This window comes from Batrachochytrium dendrobatidis (assembly GCF_000203795.2).
Source record: "Batrachochytrium dendrobatidis JAM81 unplaced genomic scaffold BATDEscaffold_10, whole genome shotgun sequence".
In the NCBI taxonomy this organism is placed as follows: Eukaryota; Fungi; Chytridiomycota; class Chytridiomycetes; order Rhizophydiales; genus Batrachochytrium; species Batrachochytrium dendrobatidis.
The window spans coordinates 7,527-33,399 of NW_006281108.1; the positions used below are offsets into that span (position 1 = coordinate 7,527).

The 25,873-nt window shown below is 39.0% G+C and overlaps 7 protein-coding genes across 7 annotated transcripts; 3 read left to right on the plus strand and 4 right to left on the minus strand.

Moving 5' to 3' along the window:
- Nucleotides 1-4,455: 4,455 nt before the first annotated feature.
- On the minus strand, nt 4,456-5,163 carry BATDEDRAFT_90618 (uncharacterized protein; the record flags this gene model as incomplete). The annotated part of the gene is made up of 1 exon (XM_006680840.1): nt 4,456-5,163. The coding sequence occupies one exon, from the start codon at nt 5,161-5,163 to the stop codon at nt 4,456-4,458; it is 708 nt and encodes a 235-aa protein (XP_006680903.1).
- Nucleotides 5,164-8,665: 3,502 nt separating this feature from the next.
- BATDEDRAFT_26416 (uncharacterized protein) lies at nt 8,666-13,481 on the plus strand (the record flags this gene model as incomplete). Its single annotated transcript, XM_006680597.1, has 4 exons — nt 8,666-9,482; nt 10,173-10,388; nt 11,142-11,617; nt 13,455-13,481. 4 exons carry the CDS (start codon nt 8,666-8,668, stop codon nt 13,479-13,481), a joined length of 1,536 nt encoding a protein of 511 aa, XP_006680660.1.
- A 419-nt stretch (nt 13,482-13,900) lies between these two features.
- Nucleotides 13,901-15,595, minus strand: BATDEDRAFT_26417 (uncharacterized protein; the record flags this gene model as incomplete). Its single annotated transcript, XM_006680598.1, has 2 exons — nt 13,901-15,366; nt 15,436-15,595. 2 exons carry the CDS (start codon nt 15,593-15,595, stop codon nt 13,901-13,903), a joined length of 1,626 nt encoding a protein of 541 aa, XP_006680661.1.
- A 3,206-nt stretch (nt 15,596-18,801) lies between these two features.
- BATDEDRAFT_90615 (uncharacterized protein) lies at nt 18,802-19,392 on the minus strand (the record flags this gene model as incomplete). The annotated part of the gene is made up of 1 exon (XM_006680841.1): nt 18,802-19,392. The coding sequence occupies one exon, from the start codon at nt 19,390-19,392 to the stop codon at nt 18,802-18,804; it is 591 nt and encodes a 196-aa protein (XP_006680904.1).
- A 1,814-nt stretch (nt 19,393-21,206) lies between these two features.
- On the plus strand, nt 21,207-21,608 carry BATDEDRAFT_90622 (uncharacterized protein; the record flags this gene model as incomplete). The annotated part of the gene is made up of 1 exon (XM_006680763.1): nt 21,207-21,608. The coding sequence occupies one exon, from the start codon at nt 21,207-21,209 to the stop codon at nt 21,606-21,608; it is 402 nt and encodes a 133-aa protein (XP_006680826.1).
- Nucleotides 21,609-22,362: 754 nt separating this feature from the next.
- BATDEDRAFT_26419 (uncharacterized protein) lies at nt 22,363-23,444 on the plus strand (the record flags this gene model as incomplete). Its single annotated transcript, XM_006680599.1, has 3 exons — nt 22,363-22,605; nt 22,737-22,922; nt 23,007-23,444. 3 exons carry the CDS (start codon nt 22,363-22,365, stop codon nt 23,442-23,444), a joined length of 867 nt encoding a protein of 288 aa, XP_006680662.1.
- Nucleotides 23,445-23,938: 494 nt separating this feature from the next.
- BATDEDRAFT_90614 (uncharacterized protein) lies at nt 23,939-25,711 on the minus strand (the record flags this gene model as incomplete). Its single annotated transcript, XM_006680842.1, has 5 exons — nt 23,939-23,977; nt 24,063-24,268; nt 24,400-24,501; nt 25,164-25,230; nt 25,619-25,711. 5 exons carry the CDS (start codon nt 25,709-25,711, stop codon nt 23,939-23,941), a joined length of 507 nt encoding a protein of 168 aa, XP_006680905.1.
- Between the last annotated feature and the right edge of the window lie 162 nt (nt 25,712-25,873).

The following is a 25,873-nucleotide window of genomic DNA, read 5'->3' on the forward strand; positions in this document are numbered from 1 at the left end:
ATTGGTTGAGCCACTGACCATGTATTCGAGTATGAACGACTGTAGTTTTTTACAAACAATTGGTCAAACAACTAGTCAGAATACAGGTCCAACAACTAGCCAAACAACTAGTCAGAATGCAGGTCTGGACAATCGTCAAATACTGGTCAGAATACTGGTCAGAATGCAGGCTAAACTAGTCAAACAACAGGTTGAAATGCAGGTCAAATACTCGTCAAATACACTCGTCAAACACTGGTCAAATACTAGTCAAAATACTCGTCAAATATGATCAAATACAGGTCAGAATAACAGTCAAACAACTAGTCAGAATGCAGGTCTGGACAATCGTCAAACAACTGGTCAGAATGCAGGTTGAAATACTGGTTAAACTAATCAAACACTCGTCAAATACACTCGTCAAATACTCGTCAAAATACTCGTCAAATACAAGTCAGAATAACAGTCAAACAACTGGTCAGAATGCAGGTTTAAACAATCATTAAACAATCGTCAAATACTGGTCAGAATGCAGGTTGAAATGCAGGCTAAACTAATCAAACAACAGGTCAGAATGCAGGTCAAATACTAGTTAAAATACTCGTCAAAATACAAGTCAGAATAACAGTCTAAATACTAGTCAGACAACTGGTCAGAATGCAGGTTTAGACAATCGTTAAACAATCGTCAAATACTGGTCAGAATGCAGGTTGAAATGCAGGTCAAACAGCCAGTCAATTAAACTATACAGTGCATTTGATATTCATACATTACACAATCAATCGTTAGTGAATATGCCAGTCATCGATATGTATTGTAGTCAAGTGAATGTATCGGCCATTGTAATATGCATATATGATGTGTATACAGTCCAAACTACAGTGTAGTATCGTGTGTTTTGAATGTGTTCCAGTTGCGTCCAATTCAGTCGACAGTCGTGATTATAACATGTTTCCAATTTGATTGACGATATGGCCCGATGCATGTCCAGTATATAGTATGCATGTATGCTCATGTTCAGTATCAATCGCATGCAACTAGTGTCAGTATTGGTCAAGATATTCGACATCAAACACGTCAAAACGACACTTTCGGACATGCACTTGATGGTCATGATACACATTGAATATTGCACCAATGACAACGTAATCATATACACAATACATGACTATATGTGTGCCATACATTGCAGTTGTCCTCGACATTGTACGACCACTGTAGACCGAGTTATTAACACGCCAAACATCGACTATAATATCCAACCTACAAAACGTCAGCTATTTAATTATTGTGTTATCAAACATGCATGGATTGTATTGAAATTGCACATGATACAATACCAAGTGTATACAAGTATTGTCATGTCACCATATCAGCACAGGCTTGTGTATTGGTTGTGAAATCGACCATTTAGTACGCGATTGTGATGATGCAAATGGTCCACTTTGAACGCATATAACTTGGCCAATAGCAGTTATTTCCCAGCCATATTTAAACTGATTGTGTATATAGTATATCACCATTGATTGAGCATGCATATGCACGGTTTGCAGACATTTATAATTTGTGTTGAATGTGTTGTATGTGACCATTTGAAACTCGACTAATTGTGGTGTATTTTGACATGTATATTGACTGATGTTTAGCGTCTGTTCATGTGTCATTGATGCACCATTGACATGCTGTATTGTCCAACATTATGTGGTGATGTTGCAATCAACAAATTGGTGCAACACTGAATGTATGTGGTGATTGTCGAGTATCGAGTTCATCTAGTTGTTTCTTGGTGTTTTCAATATCTATAAGCATCTTGTTCATAATTCCAAGGTATGTGTGTCAATGGTCTTGTTGCTCATAATGTGTATTTGCTATTAGGTTATCAACTGTTGGTAGTTGTGGTCTGAAATCGCATGGAACATGTCAACAAACTGCGTATGTTCTTGTACAATTTGCGATATTGCATTTGTAAACAATGTGTCAAACCGACGTTGAAAGTGGTTCCAAATTGTCGATTGGTGTTTTGATATTGATGGAAATTGAAGTCTAGTTTCCATTCCACATGGCGTTCTAAACGCTTTGCGAAATTCACAGTAGCATGGTTCAACAGAGTGTTGGGTATTGGTGTATATCAAACACTGTGGGATTTGAAACCTTGACCAGTTATTGAGGTGACTGTGGTAAAAGACATGACCTGAATGCCACTACACAATGGTTTGTTGTACACTCCAGTGTGCGTTGGTTGGTCGAGTAAGCTCTGATATGTTCTTGTTGTATCAAGTTGTTATACAACAAACTATCAACGTCAGAAATACAGAGTCAAGCTGATTAAACTCTGAATATGAGCCTCGACTATAAGTGTTCAAATCTGTGATATTTGACAGATCTAGTCACTTGTTCAACCATAACCATCATATCTTTTAGTTCTGGAACCAAAACAACTATGTCGAGTGGTAAAACAATTGTTCTTGTCACAGACGTTATGCTGTATAGTTATGGGTCATTTCATTGCTGCTGTTTGAGATTCTGTCATGCCAAAGTCTTGGGTTTCAGTTTGTAGTCAAGACATTCTGAACTTGACAAAGTGTTTAGTGTTTCCACTCTTTACACTGTATATTTGTCATTATCAGAGTCTGGACTCGAACAAGACATTGCAAAGTGGATATGTGACAACCTCGTAAAGTCACCAACACTCGGACAAAGTGATGTTGGTAGTGCTCGAATGGACTTTTACCAGGCACACATTTGTCAGCCAACTATTTCAAGCATCTTGAAATGGAACAACACATACAGAAAGCTCACTCTTGTAAGCGACTGATGAATTGGCAAGAAAGAGTTTGTCAAGTATTGAAAACATTCGCACAATAGAATCAAATATTTGGATTACAATGGACGAGTTGGGTTTAAACTTGGTGATTGTACAATGTATGGCTATACAAACAGAGGTGAAAGAGTACAGTCCAAAAACAACATTTCAGTTCAAAACTATAGTCTAATAGTGTGTGTTTCATATGACGATCAATATGTTTAGAGATTGATCAAGGCAGCAGTGAATGCTGTAATATCAACTTGTTAAACAATGACATGCAACATTCCCAAACGGTTCCAAACGGTCACTTTATTCTAGACAACATTCCATTCCACAAAACAACTCTAATTAGACATGGTTTACCAACTATTCAACAAACAGCGCGAGGTTTGGAACTACACTATACAGCATCATACTGTTCATTCTTGAACCCTGCTGACAATTACTTTGGTGTTTGGAATGACTGTGTGTGCTGAGCCATTCCAGACACCAAACAACTTGTAGCTTCAATAAAACAAATAATCCATTTCCAACAACAACAACAATGAATATGTAACGATTGTTTATTCCAAGACAATCATTACAAGATCAATACAGAAAAGTATTTGATTTTACGTGAATACGACTGTAAAATAAACTTGGGTGTTAAACCACAAGATTATATCATGCAAGCAAACCATACGAGTGTATTTTGGCAGTGCTACAAGTTTGTTGACCAACTCATGTATGGCAGTATCAGTAGAAACTCGATTGATCCAACAGCCATGTATACACATTGTTGTCAGTTACATCGAGTGTTTGTCCAAATAGGTTGATTCAGATGGGTTGCATATAACCGACTAATCGAGCATCCATACATTGTCAAACAACCATAATGCACAATACCACCAAGTGTGCAATCACACCCGCACTGATCAGTCGTTGCACAATATGCATCAGTCAATGTCAAACATATGTGTGTTTGCAACTAAATTGCAGTCCATGACACATTCACACGATCCAACATGTCAAATCATGTATCATGAGTCCAAGATTGATCAAAAACCTGATCATGGTAAACACAGCATGTTGTTGCATATCAGACTCGATATATCGAGTGATAGTTGCACACTTGCTGATGGTGCACAACGTATCAGTCACAATACATGCACGGTATTGCATTGCAGTCATTGGATGATAACTGGTTGCAATGTGATACCGATCGACATACATCGGCATGGTGTGATGTGACCATAATCATGATGTAATGTGTTGGAGTTGACATTGTGAGTTGACAATCGATACACCATGCACATGACTGGAACATATATATTCGAGTGTGGTTTGGTTTGTGTCAGGTTGATTATGCAGTCATATCGGTGCAACAAGTGAGTGAGCTGATGGTGATCTGAACCCATTTCAACAAGGAGTTGACAGTCATGGATTTGCATGCATTCAATATGTGTAGCACACCGAATGATCAATCATGACATCACATAGTAGTTGATTGGTGAAATATGATCAAACCATTAGTATAATACACTATTGTTTGGCAATACACGATGCTTATTGAATGAATGACATTGAATGCATGACACATGACAATTAAACCACCATGCAATACACGGTGCATTACAACATATACTGGATGAGACTGTGATGGTTCACTCAACTCCAACATCGTGACGGGTCTATGGTTGAGAAGCTTGCTGCTGAGCATCCTGCTCAAACCGTGAAAATATACTTGAAAAGTAACTGTAGAAAAAGTCAAAACAACTCTTGTACGAGTGATACGATTCCAGGTTTATATTATCGTCAGAATCTGTCACCTCAAATTTATGGTGATGCTCAAAGTAATGTTTAAGCTCCAATTCTTGCTCAGAATCTTTTTTAAGCCTAATCCGATACCCATCAAGAATTTTTTGGAGAATCTCTTGGAGTTCATCAAGAAACTCACGCTGGGTTCTAATATTAGTTTCAAGGTCGAGGTCTACTGATCCTTGACCCGAGGCTCTATTTAAAAAGTCAAAATCTTGCTCCAGATTATACAGCAAGTTTTTTTGAGCCTTGATCCGAGCATCTACATTGTGAATATCTTTCTCTATTTTGTCGATTTTAACTGAAAGTGTTGTGTGTTCTTCGATCATGAATACTCCCTCCAAGCCAATTGAATAGCAATACTTGCCAAACTCATTATATGATTTTAATTTTTTCGGATAATCAAACCTACTAAAAGTGTTCAAGATGCTAGCTTTAGCACTTGCAGTTTCAGTTGCACTGGGAGAAACTGTTGGAGTGCTGACTTCAGCACTCATGGTCGAACTGGGATCAACTGGATTGGCAACTGTGACCGAGAAGACAGTAAGGATTGATGACAGTACGGCAATTGAGAATTTCATTTTGGTGGTTGGTTGAGCAAGTTGTAATGTCATTCAACGAGCCAGTTTTTGAACTATATTTATATCCATTATTGAATAAATGATATTAAAAGCATATTTCTTGAATGATCGTCCTAAGGGATTTGTGTTACTATCAGGGTTGGTGTTGATTTGTTGTCAATGTTGAAATGACTTTGAAATACTCTTTCTTTATATAATTGCTTATTGAAATTGGAAGCGTAGCATCAGGGTGTGATTTGTGTAGAAATACTGTGTAATGGCACCATAATGCGACAAGGATACCAATGACCTGTATATGATAATTCAGTCATCTATACGACCATTTGTCACCAATACAATAGTATGTATGATCATATTGCATCAATCAACCAGTATACGATCACTGGACACATCACACGTTGGTGTTTACCACTGTATACATGTGATGTATATTGGTTATAGTGCATAATATCAACGAGTTTATACATACTGCTTACACCACACACATCAAACCGACTCAGTGATATGCGAGTGTTGCGGTTTGACCAAATCGCAATCACCCATATTGTCGACTGTCTAACTCGTTGACATTCAAACCGTGCCATCACTAGTCACAATATAATGGTTGACTGGTTCGTTTGATTGATCTGACATTGACACTTTGCAAACCTTGACTTGATTCATCAACTTGGATATTCATATAATATTGGGTTTGTATCATCACGTTGGACTCGTTATCAAACACCTTGATGTGTCCATGCAACACAAACTCGATATACACACATTAGTTACTGTTTGACATGATTGGGTCGATCATACATACCAGACAATGCAACTGTATTAGTTGTATGATACAATCAATCATGGTTGGTTCATCACCATCAAATATCAAACGTTGATCACGTATACATTGATTTGTAATTGCATGGTTTGTTGGCAATACACACTATGATATGATTGACAAGTTGTTGATTTGCAGTAATCAGATGTGCATCAACTGTAACATTGGATGCAATTGACGAGTTGTAACCACAAGTCAACAGTCATGGATATGTTGGTGATTGTATTGACTACATGATTGGTATTGATTAGCTGTCATGATCGATTGGTGAGCAATATAATCCACATTGATTATGACGTGTCGCAACTAGTTGATATATGCGGATTCGACTGATGATCGAGTATATGTTGACGAGTAACTCTGTCACTGTTGGTTTTGATTGGTCATTGCTACCGTTTGTATATGCAGTGTATCCATGTGTGATGTATTGTATATCGGTGTTGTGTATGTTGGACAATATATTGTCATGTTGCATCAAATCGCACTACATTTAGAATGCAATCATTGATTCGTTGGTTTAATGATCGACTCGATTCACATTCGACTGTAATGGCCACAAATATGCATTGCTGATTGACACGCATATATCGACATGTATCAGACTCGGACATGGTGTATATCTGTTGCATATACCAATCACTGATGTAATTGATGATGATCGATTAGTCAATCAATTTGATATCAACACCAATGTCAGTCCATTACCACATGGATACTTGCAGTTGTGACCTGTATTCAGCCAGCAATATTGGTTCATGTAGTGTATTGTATAGTCAACCATGCACATGCACATGCATGCCATTGTCAATTGATGGTCGTTTGTAAACAACTTGTGGACAACTTGCAAATATTACAATCATGGTGATTGCTTGAATGTCGATACCAAGCCATGCGTTTGATGGTCATTTACTGTTCAGTTTACTGTTCAACAATGCAAATGGTCGTTGTCTACCAATCAGTCGAGTCGTAGACATGAACTGCACATTGTGCGTATCGCTTTGTTCATGACCAAACTGTAACAATGTGTATTTTGCATTGAGTTTGAACTGCAATCTGCAACTTGTACGCATTATGATGCATTGTTTCAATATTCATGTTGCATCCATCAACATCAACGTGCAGTGTCGATCTGATGTTTGGTGTTGATGTTGTGTTGATATTCCAACAACACTGAATATCGTAAATCAGGTCAGCATTGACTCGTGTGATAATAATCCACAGACAGTCAGTTGTACCAAACTGTTGTACAAACATATTGACATTCGATCGATTGAAAGTAGTATAGATAGAACACCCGATGATACCAGTTTTTTAACCGACACTTACTGCTAAATCATGTACAAAGTTGTCAAAACATAAATTATTCGCAGAAAGGAATTCAAGTCAAAAGTATTAGGGTAGAATAGTCAATAACTTTGCTTGTAATTCATAATAAATACGAGCTATTTGTGCCAGACTCATACTTGATGCCTCAAATTGGATACAATGGGTAGTTTTTTAACCAGTACTAAGCGTTAATGTACACAGACTGGGTTTAGCTGGGTCTTGTTGTAAGAATGATAGAGTATAAAATCAAACCACTGACAAGTCCGTGTTTATCGAGTACGAGTCTTTATATTTCCAATCAACTCTTCCAAATGTGATAGTGTGTCTTGCAATGCCAAAATGAATTCAAATCTGCTTGATTACACTATGCATTTGGACATCATTGCTGATCTGTTGAATTTCACGCTTTCTTTGATCATCTTTTTGATACTCTAGCATATTCTATTCATAATTGTGTCTAGCCTCCAACTCTTGATCCTGGCTCATCCCCGGTTGTTTTTGTCAATACCATTGATTGGGAATAAAGCCACAATCAACCCGCTGTTTATCACGTATGGCTATTTGATTCAATTCAGTTGCAAACAATTCTTTGTAAGAGTATACTTTCTGGTACTCCTTGTATCATACCAGCATCTCTTGAAACAGCTGCTTTCGTGCTTGTAACAATCCCTGCAGTGTTTTGTCAGCTGGGAGTTTGATTCAAGTTTGAAACCCAAGACTATCGATCGGGCAAATCCAATGTCAGCAAAACTGTTGTACGGTTTGGCAGTCAATTGATTGACCATAATTGTAAGCAACAAAACAACTTTTATTTGCAAAAGAAAAAGAAAAAGGAAAACGCAGTTTGTTCTTGAATCAAAATATTAGTTTCAAAACTGTATGGTGAAAAACAGTCTTGGGATATGCAATTATTTACAAGAAACTATAGGTTTCAAAACCAAAGCTATTAAATTACACGATTGGGAAGTTCCTGACAATGAAAGTGGTCATTTCCACAAAGTGAGGTTTGTTGTCCAATGGAACCCATGTTAGACATTGGTAATGTATGACATTTGTAATAGGACCCAGACGGTCAGGATGGGGTCTAGTAACAAGCAGTGTATAAACAAGTAAGCTATACAATGCTTAGATATGGTGATGACCGTTGCCTCACTCTATGCAATGACTGTAACGCTTGGGAACCCTTAACGGTGAAGCTTAGGAGTGACGCTTATACCGCCACTAATTCACCACTACTACTTACTATATATAAGAGACAAAGTTCTCTTATCAATAAACAATCACAACTATTCTGGTTCATTCCTTCTTCTTGTCTTACATCTCTGTGATCTTCCTTCAAACTTATACTACATAAATATGTCACTATACGTCAATGAACAAGAGGTTATGAGCCCAGGCTCACAGCAGGTCAAGATCGCTGAAGGTCTTATTATTACGGTATTGACCCAGGACAATTACACTGTCTGGGCAAACCAAATGGAGGCCGCCTTCGAAACTCTGGATCTATGGGAATCTCACATCATAGGTGAACTTCCAGAAAAGATCGAGCGCGACTACAAATTAAAGGAATTCAAGGCAAGAGGAATCTTGCAGGCAACAGTGAGCAGTAAATTCAAGTTTATGCTCTGTGACAGTAATGGAATACAACTTGACGCCAGGAAAATCTGGGTCGGACTCAAGAACCATTATGTTGACTACTGTGAAAGATCGCTGACGCGATCAGAGGAAGCCATGGCAAATCTGCAGTACGATCCCAGGAAGGGAGTCGAGGAACTGTACAACACTATGACGAGTCTACGTCATAAGATTGCAGCGGCAAATATATTTTGGGGTGAGAAAGTGTTTGCATCAAGGGTGATGGCAAAACTTGTTTCCAAGAGCAGAGAATGGCGCTATTTCGAAGGACATACAGTGCGATGGACCGACGAAATGCTAAGCCCCAACAAATTCCTGTCGGAACTCATCGAAGAGGAAATTAAACTCATCAACATGGGTGCACTACCGAGGCACGGTGTAGATGACACCATATACGAGGCGAACTATGCGTCTAGAAATCATAGGAACCTACGGAAAGGTTCAACATCACATGGGCCAAATGCACACGGCGCAAAGCAAGGCAATTCTAGTCGGGATGACTATTTTGCAGCAAACCATGAGATGGATACTTATTATCGTAGAGAGCAGGGACGTCGACCCTATGAACAAAGAAACGACGATCAAGACAGAATGCCCGCATGCCATAATTGTGGTAATATAGGCCACTATGCAAAGGACTGTCGACCAGCTCCAAGGAACGACAATTACCGACAACAGTCACCAAAGTTCTTCTCCAAAGGGCCACGATCAAACAACCAAGACCGATCAAGAAATAATCAATCGGCAGACGGAATGTTTGTAGCAATGGATGACAAGAAAAGGGACATTGTAATTGACGAGGCATGTAGCTCCATCGATAGGAGTGATATGTTCATATTGGACTCGGGAGCCTCCAGCCATATGGTATGCCGACCTGAATGGGTGTATGATTTTGTACCGTGCAGCAACCGACAGGTCAAGGCATCAGGACAAGATATGCACAATGTCATCGGTACTGGAACAGTGGAAATCCTGTGCAATGTAGGTCACAGGACTGTTTCCATTCAACTGGGTAATGTTCTAGTGGTGCCAACTTTCGGAGTCAACCTTATCTCTGAAAATATACTCGAAGACAAAGGATGTCAGATCAGTATTTTCAAAAAGGTCAGAACTATAAGAAAGTCGAATGGCGAGGTTATCATGACTACCCGTAGAGACGGAGGCGTAAACGCAGTAAACTGCGAGGCTATAATATCTGATGAGGAACGTGCAATGGCTCATGCTACAGTAATTGCAACAGCTAATCACGCGTCAGAAGTATTTAGAAAGCCCACAGACACTGCTGGCTGGCATAAAAGACTGGGGCATATAAATGTCGAATCGATCAAGAACTTGGCCGACAAATCGGAAGGTCTTGATATTATACCGGGAAAGACCAAAGAGAGGTCTCAGTGCGTGGCATGTATCGAAGGCAAGGCCGTTCGACACCCGTTCCCGAAAAGAAGTACACATGTGGCGACTCAAGTCAATGTGTTGCTACACATGGATCTAGAAGGGCCGTTTCATGACACGGCTCTAGGTGGATATAAATATTACCTGATCATAGTAGATGATTACTCGAGGTATTCCCACCTGTATCCAATGATCTCAAAGGATCAAACGTTCCAGCGGTTCAAGGAACATGTTGCCGCTGTCGAATTAAGTAAAGGCTTACCGGTTCGAGCGATCCGAACCGATAATGGAGGGGAGTTTACCTCCAGTGCGTTCCAACAGTTCCTGAAGCTTAAAGGAATTGCAGTACAGAGAACGACGCCTTACACTCCACAGCAAAATGGAGTTGCCGAACGCAAGAATCGGACAATAGTTAGCGCTGTACGCGCTATGTTTGCCGGTTGCAAGCTTGGTCGAGAATTCTGGGCAGAGGCAGCGATGACTGCAGTGTATCTACAGAATCGGTCTCCTAACAAGGCGCTAGGCCAAAGAACGCCATACGAGCTATGGACAGGAGAGCTGCCAAAGGTGATGCACCTCAGGACGTTCGGATGTGCAGCGTATGCACTCAGACCAAAGCAATTGCTGGCAAAATTGGACACACGCACTAGAAGGTGTGTATTTATCGGTTATCACTCACAGGCCAAGGCATACAAGCTGTTTGACCTTGAAAGCAAAAAGATGATAACAAGCAGGGATGTAGACTTTGCTGAAGAGGAGTTTCCTTCACTCTCTAATCCCGTTCGTCGGAACAATACCGTACCAGCAATGACACTGTACGAAGAGGCACCATTATTTACTCATAGCTACAATTTACGCGGTGGTGTTACACCGTCTGTACCTATTGTGATAGATAATGTGGTAAGTCCAAAAACATCAGAAACTCCAGGAAATCCAGATTGTGCGAGTACGCCAATTGGAGGGGAGTCAGAACCAGGTCGCCGACAAGTACCAAGAGTAGTACCGACTGCAAGGAATACAGCGAGGATGACTGTAGCAGATCGCGGGACCGAGGTCACAACAAGCGATGAACGCATAACTCAGGAGGAGTTATTAGGGCGTGGCATCAGCAGGAATAAGGCTATCAAGACATCGCTAAATGAGTCGAGTCTAGCCGGTTATAGGAAACCGAACCAGAAACCGAGATCGAAATCTCAAGGTTCGAGGAAAGCAGTTCAGGAACGTCCAGTTGACGTTATGAACAGGGACAGAGCCACGATGGCTGCTCCCACAGAATCGACGGTCACGGCTGATTATCCAGGAGCGATATCAGAGACTGCTGACGCGTCTGAGCCGAGCATACAGGCTGCGGTGGAACAGAGAATGGTTGAGGATTTGCCAACCAATACAAGTCAAGATGACAGTGATCTGGAAGAGTCAGATCAATACTACTCGTACACTCACGGGAGTGGTACCAGTAATGCCGATGAGTCGAATAACGCAGTGGCAGTTATATCGAACGGATCATCGAGGAACATTGTGCCAGAAACATGGCAACAGGCTATGATGTCGAGTGATGCAGATCTATGGAAAGAAGCCGCAGACGCAGAAATGGATTCTTTGTACAAGAATAACACATGGCAAGAATGCGCTCTTCCATCAGGATTCAAGGCCATCAAAGTCAGATGGGTCTTCAAGATCAAGTACAAGGCTGACGGTACTATTGACAAGTACAAGGCCAGATTAGCAGCGAAAGGATTCGCTCAAGTACCAGGCATCGACTTTCACGAAACATATGCTCCGGTATTAAAATTCACTTCTTTGCGAATCATATTGGCACTAGCTGCAATCTATGATTGGGAAGTTGACCATACGGATGCGAACAATGCCTTTCTGAATGGCACAATTGACGAGGAGCTCTATATCGAGCTGCCTGAAGGATACAACAACAGCACAGGAGGGGCAATCAAACGAGTAGGAAGACTACAAAAAAACTCTTTATGGATTACGACAAGCGCCGTACCAATGGAACAAGGTTCTGGTGGACAAGTGCTTGAATATGGGATTTACGCAATGCATGACGGATAAATGTATCCTCATTCTGTCAGCCAAGGACAGGTTTGTCATGATTGCTATATATGTGGATGATATCCTGTTTGTTGGTAACAACAGGAGTTTACTCGAAAGGATGAAGTCGAAACTGTTCAAGGAATTTAGCATGAAGGACTTGGGTCCAATTCATACGTGCCTGAACATAAGGATAATTCGCAATCGAATGGGTCGAACTATCACCCTATCCCAGTCGCACTATCTCTCTGATGTACTAGAGAAATTTCGCATGTCAAATTGCAATCCAAAGTTTATTCCACTGTACCCTTCGAACCCATTACCAGCAGCTGAGGAAACGGATCCGGTTACATCCGCACCTTACAGAGAAGCAGTCGGGTCACTAATGTATGCTATGATAGCAACACGCCCGGACTTGGCCGCTGCAGTTGGACAAGCTGCCCGACATATGCACCATGCGACTGATCAACATTGGAATGCAGTCAAGCTCATACTACACTACGTGCAAGGAACGTTAAGTTACGCACTAGAACTAGGAGGAACCAACGCATCATTGAGTGGTTACTCAGATGCCGATTGGGCTGGAGACGTAAAGACCAGGAAGTCTACGTCTGGATATTTATGTTATGTAGGCAATGCACTTGTATCGTGGAGGTCATCAAAACAGACGTGTGTGGCCGTATCTACTATGGAAGCCGAATATACTGCTGCCGAATCAGCATCGCGAGAATTATTGTTTCTGCGCGATCTACTTGGAGAGTTAGGTTTCGAACAAGATGGACCAACAACGCTATACTGTGATTCGCAATCGGCGATATCAAACATGATTGGACCATCCGTCGTACACGAGGCAACCAAACATATAGGCATTAAGATTAATGCATTACGAGACAGAATCAGCCAGGGACTGATCAAACCAGAGTACATCGGTACTAAGGATCAAGTAGCTGATATTCTGACAAAAGGATTACCAAGACCCGCCTTCGAACAATTCGTCAACCTGCTCGGTCTTCGAGAGTGTTCTCGACGTGGAGGGGTGTTAGACATTGGTAATGTATGACATTTGTAATAGGACCCAGACGGTCAGGATGGGGTCTAGTAACAAGCAGTGTATAAACAAGTAAGCTATACAATGCTTAGATATGGTGATGACCGTTGCCTCACTCTATGCAATGACTGTAACGCTTGGGAACCCTTAACGGTGAAGCTTAGGAGTGACGCTTATACCGCCACTAATTCACCACTACTACTTACTATATATAAGAGACAAAGTTCTCTTATCAATAAACAATCACGACTATTCTGATTCATTCCTTCTTCTTGTCTTACATCTCTGTGATCTTCCTTCAAACTTATACTACATAAATATGTCACTATACGTCAATGAACAAGAACCCATACGATATTATTCACCTTTAAGAAATCAAACGTCGTGTATTGTGTAGAACGAGGTCGAGAAACAGAGTTAGGATTAGCGTTATGCAGCCAATAAAAATCATTAATTCTAGTCTACATACCTTATTGATGAGATGGTTCAAACGTCAAAACAAATTGAGTCAACTTCTCAACACTCGCAATAGTATCGTTTTGTGACAACACTTGACCATCTGTTCCGTGGTGGCTTTGGTGTGTAAAACAGGCAAAACGATCAGGAGGTACAACAAAATACAGTTCTGGTTTTGACGGATTACCAAGTATTTCCAAAACATCACAAAGTTCAGTCTGTTTGCAAGGATGATTTTTGGCACCGGTCATTTGGAAAAGTAGATTTGGCTTGATGAACGAATCAACAGATTCAAAAATATTGCTAATGGGACGGAAATAGCAATTCGTTGCGTCTTGAACTTGAGAATTGTTGGAGAATAACAAAGTAGTAAGATCCATCGGCAGTTGAAGTGTAGACTCCAGCTTGGTACGTAAATCACGAATCTTGAATGAACCACCTTTAGCGATGACTGTATGAGCGTGCTTTTCAAATAATACCCTATTAAGTTGACCAGTTTCACCAATTTCTCGAGTGACAGAAACGAATCTGATAAGATGATCTCGGTCTCTGGCATAGACACGGTTGTAAATTTCATCAACCACATAGTCAGAAGCAAACTGATAAGGACCACTGTGGAAGCCATCCTTGACTGATCTATGAATCAAACAACTTGAAGCGTCTAGGTTTTCACCATATTTACCAAAAGACTTGACAACTGAATCGATATTGGAAATATTTAAAGCTTTGTCGAGAAAATCCTGTTGTTCTTTTACCAATGCATATTTAAGAACATAACGAGCAATTCCTCCCCACTTCAAATACAGACTTTCAACCAATTCTTGTGGAACTGTAGGAAAAAGCATTGAGCGACAAGAATGCAATTCTTCTTTTGACCACACTGGCATATACCGAATGTCGCAGGACCCCTTGGAAAACCGATGCCAAATTTCCCAACGAGGTAAAGTAACAAGAATGGTCTTGGCATCAACATCAACAGGTGCCGAGCCATCAACAATGTAGAATGTTGACGAGGAATCCAAGATTTTCCAAAAAGCATGCTTTCCTCCTTCGAATACACCATTGGGAGTAAGCAGATATCTTTTTTGATCAGCTCCACTCTCATACACGACTGTAGCACCAGAGCGAGCAAGATGCAACAGCAAAAAGTAACCAAAATATGTCTTGCCAATTCCAGGATTTCCAAGGATGATCAAATGACATATATCAGCAGATTGCACAATAGATAGTGATTTTTCAAGAAGTTTAGGATAACAAGGACGGATGTAAATGGATGATCCGATTGAATATGTTCCAAGGATGAATACGTCTGCTGGAAGTTGGACAACAGTGTTTCCTTCAAGAGGGTTAGGGTAGTTTGTGAAAGCAGTCCAAAAATCCAGTAGTGCGGGTGAGGCTGCTGCAGATGTTGGACCTAGGTCAGTTTGAGTAGGCTGTATTGGAGGTAGAGGTAAACAACCAATAACAACACAATAACCATCTTGAGTAAAGTATTATTGAGGAAGAGAGTCGAGTAAAGTCCAGGTGTTGATTAGTTGGCTCTTGTTACTGTTGGTGTAGAGTTGGAGTTGAGGAGCATCAATGTCAGCCATAGCAGGACCATACTCTGCCTTGATAGCATCCTGAACGTCACTCGGGTCTTCAAAGTCAGTCACATCGATTTCAGTAGAAATAGTGCCATATTCAACATTGAGGAATCGTTTTGGCATTTTATGAAAAGAAAAAAGAGTAAAAAAGCAATTTATTTGTCAAATTGTAAAACAAAAATCGACTTTTTAATCGAGTCAAAATAACAAAATTTTGGGATATTTCAAGACAATTCACACGATTTAAATATTTGGAAATTAGTCAAATTTACACCAGAATTAATGTCTCATTAATGTGAGACATTACTAGTGTGAGAGTGTTGACTTGCATTGTGTGAGACATTAGTAGTGTGAGAGTGTGAGACATTTCTGAATAGTTTAACAATCAAAAACCATCAACAATGACGTTTGAACTGGAATTCACATGGCTTTCTTGTCTCCTATTTTATGAACACACTCACTTTCTTGTTAATAAACAACACAATCGAATATTGATTCATTCCATCACATCTTCAATCAACTGCAACACACTTGACAATAATGACAACCATCAATATGCCATCATATGTTCACGATCCTCAAATTCAAAAGTCAATTTGAAAACCCATTTTTAAGCATCTACAAGTCTGCAATATCATATTTGTGGCTGGTACATAATAGGTTGCCAATAAAAGTCGACAAACTGAGCAACTGCAATGTGCCTTGCTGTATGATAGTAACATATCAGAAATTATGAATGCTTTCAAAATCAAAAGTCTGCAAACGATGTCACTGCTGGCTTGTAGCCTCTGTTTACAAACCTACAATCAACATATTCACTGGATTCGTATAATGGTAAATGCTGAACCACAAACCGCTGATGATATTATTATGGACGATGCTCATATGATTGGAAATCAAACGATTGGTGCAGTTTCAGATGCTGTTTCATCACACAGAAAGTCTTGCTACAGAGTCTGAATCCAATAGCAGTGAATCTGCAGTTTGACCAACACAGTCAATAATTATTGTTTCAAACTCGAATCAAGTGATGATGTTGCTGTTTCAGATGCACTCAATGTCATGAATGCAGTAACATTGAAACCAACTCAAATCATTGATCATGAACCAATTTACCGTGTCTTGATAAAAACACTGATAAACCATCATTCATACATGAGCTTGTCAAAAGTATGGACTGATTGCTGATCAGATGTTTAAAGTGGAACTCAAAACAGTGCAACTCAATGTGCAGCTTTCCCACAACTTTCCCACTACAAAAAATACAGTCTTGGAACTCAAAGTGTACATCAACAATACTTGTGTGTATTGACCATCAATGATGTTGTTGGTGTAGCATACACAATGTGCATTGCAGAAACGCTTGTTTGTTTGCTGGAGCTATTTCAAGCAAGCAAAAATACTAAAAGGTTCAGTTTGATGAATGTCTGGTGTATATTTACAATGAATTCAAACTCGAGAGATTGTCGTATTTTGCATACAAGACATACTACAATCTATTACAACAATATCGTGTATTTCAATATGCACCCATTCGATTTACAACAGTGGCATAAACATCATCACATTTGAACAATGGTTCAGTCGTACAAAGTCCAATAACAGCCATGAATTGTATCAGACATGAACATACTGGTGCAAAATTCACATCAAATAACACACCGCAACAAACATGTTTCTGGTAGATGGTGGAATTGATGTCATTGATTTTCAAGTACACGATATTGGTGTTGAATGATTCAATAAACTATACTCATCGACTTTGTGTACTTTTTTTCAGTTGCACCGTTTCTGATTCCGAGTTTGAAGCATAATAGTTGCAACAGCGCTGTTGTCCAATTTGCTTGTTTTGTGAATAGTAATCATGATACCACTTGTTTGACGCCTCCTGTTGTTGAACTGGATATGGATGTCAAATTTGGATGCCAAATTTTGATGCATTGCAAGTAATTGTTGTAGTTTTTGATCGAGTCAATGAATGGCATGTTGGAATATCCAGACGGATACTCTTATGCGGTAACCTATGGCAAAGCTAGTTCTAAAAAGCGCCAAACTTAAACACAAGTTAAATCCTTTCATCACCAAAAATCCATGTGCACAGTAACTCCATTACACTCATTTCTAGGACTCGAGCTCTCTATAAACGGGTAGACGATGCCATTATTAAATTTACTAACTCCAGAAATCAACACTATTGGTTGTAACTCTCGTTTACAACCTCTCATCATCAAACGTGTTAATTGTTCGTATCACAAGACACAAACAATCAACTACTATAAAAGCTAGAATGCTTACTCTTATCAATAAATAACTCTTCAAACTATTTCATCTTTCTAACTACTTTATCAAACCTTTTCACTACTTTTGAAAAGACTAAGTCTGTTGATCTTGATTTAAAGTGCAACTTCCTCTTACACTTCTGATTTGTTCTCTTCTGATAACTACTAACAGTTACAGATTATATTCTACTTTATATTTTATACTATTCTACATTAAAACAAATCACGAAGCTCTAAATATTCTGACATGGCATTTATAGTTGCTCTAGAAAACAAGTTGTTTGAAATGTCCTGTCATATGTCATATGTTTTGTTGTTTTCAGGTTCACTAATTGTTGATAATGCATGCAATTGATTTCTGTTCTGACGCTGCTTATTTGTCATTGTTGGATATGGGTTTCTAGATTCAGTAACAGACGTTTCAGCAATTTGGATGTGTTCAAATTCATAATACTTGCAAGTCTGAATTATTTGATCATCATCTGAAATTGGATACGAGTAATCATTTCCACTAACCACAGTATACATAGTATACACAGCATTACTGTATATTGACTTGTATTTTACTCAAAGGTTTGTCCATTCAGTATTCCAACACAATTTCCAACATTGATTGAATGGTTTGCAGTGTTTGTTTTAATTGAACCACTTGATGGATCACTTTCATATCTTGATTCAGCAATATCACCAACTGCACAATGATGGATGTGATTGTAGTCAAACACAATATATTGCAAGACATTAACGTATTGGTTAGTTTTAGTATATTATTGATAAAAGGCAATGATGTTTTGTAATGGGGTGTTAAATCCTTCAATCAAACATTGTCTGTTGTGATTTCCAACAGTGACAGTGACATGACAAACACCTTTTGCTTGTGACAGACTTTGAACAAGTGTATTGCTCCGTTTGTTGTACAATACACGACATGATCAGTTTGTGGTATCATGCAACCATGCAACTGACAAGTGATTGCAAATCTAACACTCGATAAATACCAACACACCAGAAAGTTTAAATTTATTCAAAACCAAAATCATCGACACATCATCAATCCAAATCCAAACCCGGTTCTTCAAATTCTAAACCATGCCTTTTCATAAAATCCTTCAATCTATGTCTGACATTGCGTACTCTATCTCTTGCCTGTTCATACTCTTCTCTTGCTTTCTTTTCAGTGTCTGGATTGTACGTTGATCCAGATATATCTTCTCCCATTGCTAACGCTGACCATTGTTTCAATCCAAGAGCCATAGATTTATGATATTCTTTGCGTTTTTTGTTTCGTAATTCTTTATACTCTACAAGCCTTTTCTTTATACGATTAAAGGTATTTTGATCTCTTTTGTTCAATCCAGTCACTTGATTTGAACTAGTATTGCCTGGCTCGATTTTGTTCATTGGCTGTTGCTGGTTTTGGTTGGAAGTACTTGGGCTGGACTGATCAATTGGTTGTGTTTGACCTCGTTTGGGAGCACTTGGACCAGCTACATCTGTTGGTTGTTGTTGGTCTTGGTCGAAAGTGGTTAAATCGATTACATCAATTGGGCGTTTCCGGCCTTGTTTGAGAACATTTGGACCAAATACAATCACAGTCGGTCGCTGGTTTGGACCGGGAGTATTTGGATTAGGTTGATCCATTGGCTGTTGTTGGATTCGGTTGTGAATACTCAAATCCATTGATTCTTCCTGATATTCATCTGAAGTGCCTGTGTTAGGTTCATTAGTTGGGCTGGACACTTGACTAGAAGTGACTGATGTTTGGAGTGAACCATCGTTATTAGTCGGTATCAGTATTGCATTGGCAGTTGCTGCTGCAGTCAGTACGAATAAAATATCAACCAATTTCATCAGACTGGTCAATGGGTTTAAACTATCAATACAAAAGTAGAGTGTTGAAACTGATGTTGATTATAGGAATGAATGTATTTGTATGTTTTGTATATTAAACCAACCCTAACCCTTTTAGGTTAACCAATGACACAGGGTTATTTGATTGCTTGTAGTGGGTTACTATCAAATTAGACAGCATGTTACTCCCTAATCACAATATCATATTGATTGATTTGATTTCGCGCCAATTGAACTATGCTTTTACGACCCTTTTATCAGGTATATTGAAAATCACCCTTCATGAGTGTGTTGTGTAACCGCAAACACTTTGTTTTACAACTGTATTCATGTAAAATGGATCACTTTAGTATTCATTCTGCAATGACTGTGTTCTGCATTGCAATATACAATGATTACTACACATTGACTGCATTGCGTGTTCGATATGCAACGACTATCATATGACACACAATCAGACTATAGTGTTGAATCTACATTTTGTGCACATTTGGTAGTCATACATTGTACGATCAACAAGTTTGAACCCACATTCATGTATTGTGTTTGCCTGTCAATGTTGTCAATACAACTCTGCACACACATTTGTTGTATTCTGAATCACGAATACGATTGCAATCTAATTCAACAACAATCATGACACATGTCAGTAATGCAACTGTTTGAATGCATGTCAATCACCACCAACAACACCACTATATTGTCAACCAGTCCATGTCACTGACTGTTTATCACACACCAACACTGTTAGTATTCCGTTTACATGACTAGACTGCAAGTTGTCGTATTCGTTTCTGTAGATTTGAAATTGTTAGTAATCGAGTTTTGACATTCAATTCGTGCTGTTTTTGTATATTTTTGTATATTGCTGGACATTCAACTCAACGTCTTGTTCCAAAGTAGACATGTATTTGATGTCATGTTTGTATAATCGAAACAGGAATCCAGTTTGACAAGTAAACGCTGCAAGACTCTTGACAACCAGTCATGTACAGTATTGAGTCGGATGTTCATACTATTGATAGCATGACAATTGACAGTTCAAGAGTTCTGTTGAAGCTTTTCTAATCATTGGCAATACTTTGAGTTTGCGTATTGAAAATATTACAGTTGGCATAAAGTATTGATACTGCTGATATGACCATCAATCCATACTGCATTGAACAGGACTGCAACACAGTGTCATATCACTAGATCAAGTGTCGAGGCAGAGCCGTTTGAAGGATTTTACCACTAATATTTGACCAGCTGTTGTGTGGATAAACCATTACCCTATACTGACCGTAACTTGAAACTGACTGACTATGCAAACCATTTCAATATATTTTTTAGTATATGGGTCAGGGTCACCAGTCCTTGACTATGAGTCCTGTTTCATTCAATGGCTGAAGAGTTGTGCATAAAACAGCCTACACATGAGTATCTGTGCTACATATACCTAAATGGCGGTCGAGTTGTTGCTGCATAAGCTCATATAACCCTTATGTCTTGATCATATATTTAATCGCTATGAAGGTATGGTTCATATCCACAACTGGCTCATTCATTACCAAGAATTGTCCTACTAATTGACAAGCTTTATCACATCCATTCTCGTCAACAGGATGAAATTCATATCGACTATTGTGTTGTCGCTGTTGTCGGTGACAGTCAGTGCGGTAGTCATCGATCGTCCGTCTGCCAGCGAATCAGAGTCTGTAAAAGAATGTTCAACACACATGCAGCAACACACTGGTATTTGCGCTTCAACTGGAACAGAGCAACAATCTATTGAAACCAATTATGATGTAGCTCAGTCGACTGTAGATCCCGATGATTCAGACAGCTCTGTTGAACAGTCCAATGAATCATCGTCATCCTCTGAGTCCAAACAGTCAGATGATGATATATTTGACAACACACTATACGACGACGTCTGCCATCTTCCTAAAAACTATATCCCAGAGAACAAACGGCCCATTCTCACACATCAGCAATGCAGCGTTGCTACAAAAGTATACACTTGACATGTTTCCAAAGCTGAACTTGGGTTGTCAAATGAAACACCAAGTTACAGATTGCTCAACAGTTGTTCAAGCCAGATTGTCAAATTAGAATACCAATTACACAATTTCCGGTATTTTCACAAGCAACGAGTGGTATGATTTGATATACACACTCGAGTCAAGATGCTACGAGACCAGTCTTGTTTAGTTTTTGTCAGCATTTTGAATGAGATACAGCCAGAATAAATATGAATGCATAGACTAGCCGATGCTGGAGTTTTGAATAGTGAGTTTGAAGATATTCGTGGTTTTGCATCATCACACTTGATTCAGACTATGAATAGTTGGTTACCCATGTGTCATTGCGAAGAGCAACACCATGCATTATTTGACCTGTTGTATTTCCATTTACTAATTGTGTTTTTGATATTTCATACGTCATTGCCGATTCACCAGAGTTTATTCCCAATATGCAGAGTTGGAACGCGCAAGATAAACTTGACCCAATATCCACGCCAATTCACATCTACAAACATTCTTGACCACTCTGTATCTGTAGTCTCTCCATCCTTTGCAGCAGTCGTTCCCGTATAACCATGAATAAATCATTGAATCATTGCCCAGTTACTTTACTTTTAGCATTCCATCAGAGTTGCCAATCCGACTAGTTAACCTCCACATCCAACAACCAGAAATCGTCCTTCAACGCCAGAAACAACACTGTCTGTTCAAGACTTGATATCAGCCATTCAAGACCACTCATATCAGCACTGAAATGCCTGAACGTACACTGTCTGCATTTGCTACACCATCTGCAATATTTCTAGGAATCGCGCTCCATGAGCTCATATCAACCTTCTTTTTTCTAGTTTCCGCATCCAAAACCTCGTGGAGCACATCACTATTCCAGATTTCTGTTGTGGCATGGAGTTTATGTATGCTGCAGTCAATTTTACAGATTGTGTTGCTGGATTACACAATATCGCCGTATGAGACTGCCAATCATTCCATGGCATGGGTTACGATTTTTGCTATTTGTGCCAACTTTCTAACCAGTACATCGTTGGCAAGTACCAACTATGGCAAATATTGGTTCATTTTGCATGTTGTGTTTATTTCTGACTTGTTGATATTCAATGGCATGTTTAGCTTGCTGTCATGGTGGTTCGATTACGAGTATTTCATTCGGGATCATCCTTGTCGTTATGGTTACTGTCATTTATTGGGTTTGCGACCTTTTGTTTTTCTGTGCCAGCCAATATTCTCGGAATACTATCCAACGTTGATGTCGTTGCAGATCGAAGTTCCATATTTTTTTCCAGTCCGCTGATTGGAGTAAGTCATATCGAGTCCAAGTATTAAACATGCCATTTCAACTTTATTAACAACCATGTTTTTTTGCAACTACTGCATATATAGCTTACTCGCGAGTTGTTTGCATTCACATTCGTATTACAAGGTCTGTTTACATTGTTGGCATCAATATCATTTCTCTGGTCACTCTGCAAATCCATTGGATTTACAGGAAAAGGATTCGTATATCAAGTTTTGCTAAAACGGGAAGGTCCTCGATTTATTGTCATATTTGGACTCAACATCATTGTTGCTGGATTTGCAGTGCATTCATTCCTATATGATCCGACGCATATTACATTTTCTGGATGGTACATGCCTCCCATGATTTATGCGATTGAGATTTATACGTTTTTATTGACGAGTTACGTCGAGCCTAGAAGTTTATTGCAACAAGTGCAGATGGAAACAGAGTATGATGGAAACAACATGAAAGAACAAACTACTGATGTAGCGAGTCAAACTTACAGAGTGCCTACCAATAGTCCATATGAGATACTATAGTTTTGAATAGTTTCATTATTTGATTTTGAAATAGATGAACACTGCAGAAATGAAAATCAAATTGTATATCTGCCATTCATATCCAATTGTTGATATAGCGATCCAGATCAGTTTCAAGCAAACATCCATTAAAAGTTTGAACCATTGCATTAGATGTACACGTTTGTGTATAATATTGTCAACGAGTTTGAACACAATGACCATGCCAACAAGCTCGAACCAGTGTTTCTAGTCTGCTGGCATACAAATTCCAGTCGACAACTACAGTGATATTGACAACACCCCATACTATTGATGCAACTGTCCATATATGCTACCAGTAAACTCGTAAATTGGCTTAATATATATTTTTAATTGTGTATTAGATATTCGGGTTAAAATCAGCCCAGGTATATCCAGCAATACCAAAACAGTTGATGGTCAGTACAGCACTATTGTACTGTCAACGTTGCATTGCATTGGTTGAATAGCCAAATTATAAAACATCGCAGTATTTATCCAAACTTGATATGATTTTCGTAAAATTTGATAATCTAAAACAGGATCAAGAGATTAGCATGCTACCCTATCCAACGCACTGTTCAAGACAATGGTAAATACAAATAGTAATCCATTCACCTTTTGTGGGCATTTTGTATTGGCTACTTTACTGGATACAACCGTCTTTTTGCCATTTTTCCAGTTGATGTAAACAGCAAGATCATCTTCACCTGTGGCAGATGCTTCCATAGTTTCAATATTTACAACATCGTTTTCCCACGAGGCTTTGTCAAGTACAGCCCGACTTAACGAGTCAATCGAATGATAGACTTTGCTCAGGTCGTCTTTTAAAACCAAGTTTAGTCAATACAAATAAAAACTATATCAGTCCCAATATTCTTGACATATGTCTTCAAGTGATCACGCTTTGAGTTGGATTGACAAAAATGGAAAATATATTGCAGTAGATGCGTACCTTGTTCATCAGTATCATCAGTATCCTGTTTTGTGAATGAATCCAACTCTGAATTTCTTTTGTTGCCTGGTTTGGATTTTTGGGATTTAGTCTTGTTTTTAGCTAAACACGGTTGGCATAGTATATGCATTAGTCTTACTAGACATGGGCATATCGGGATACACGGAAACCATCAAGCCCATCACAAATCATATCAAACACAAAAAGTTGCAGACAACAGTACACACCAAGAGTGTTTTTTTGAGACTGTTATTTTTGATGGACAAGTAAACTAGAATTAGCCAAACTCGTTTCAAACGCATACTATTCATAAAAACAACACTGTATGATGTATTACAGGCACCTTGAGTAATTTAGTGTTGGTATCCAATTCATGGGTAGATTCGGACAATTTTGTGGCATTTTTAAATTTTGGATGCTGATTCCAAAACTTTTTTATTAATATCGGTGCCTGAACCAATGATCAAAAACGGGTTAGATTACTCATCCATTTGGTACGACAATGCATGCTACACTTACATTTACCACATCTATATGTCGTCACAATGGCACAGGTGATTAAATAAACAATGTCAGTGAAATTCACTGCAAGAGCATACTTGTGGAACAATTGATATTAAAACTGTGCAATGTTCAAATCATTGGATAGTCATGAGAAATTTGAGCATGCAGTAGACTACATGGCTGCAGACATTATCTGCTTGGCAGACATTTGAACAAAAGGTGTGTTTAGAGTTCATGTGTTGTAGATTGGAATAACATACCAGCTGATTCCCAGGTGTTTTCTACAGACGCATAACCCTTCCATTTGATAAAGAATTGCTCTTTTCCCTATTCGGACAATAATGTATATCAACAACGAATAGTCGTAGTAAAAAGAGGCTGGAAGGTTAGAGTAGTTGTATTGGGGTGTAAAATGGACTGAAACAAAAGGCAATAAGCAAGGGTTGGTATGCTTGTCGAGAATGAGTCGAGTGTTTAAGCAGGATGTCAATAGTCCAGTTTACAAAACTCGGATGGTTGTAGTACTGCTGTACAAGGTATGTGTTGAAGCAATACAGCCATCACTCTATGATAAGCATCAACATGTGTTCTTTATCATTGACGAATGTCCAGTGTGGTTGATATGCAGACTGCCATTCATAATAGTATAACCAGCAGTATGTATTGACAAGGTTGTAGAAACAGTTGAACTGTCTGTAAAAGCAACCCCACACACCTCATTGATTCTAAAATCAACAATAGCCTCGACTTCATACACTTCATCGTCTAATGCTCGTTGTCGTTTTCTTGACTTTTGTTTTAAGCCCATCTGAGTTTGAATGCAAACTCGTAACATTCACGCAAAATCAAACACTTTATTTTGCACCAATTGTATTGCATTCTTGCTGTTTTGGTAGATTATATCAATTAAGATATTCTTGAATATTTGTGACTAGTTTACTGTGTTGTTTCAAGCCAAGATAATCTATTG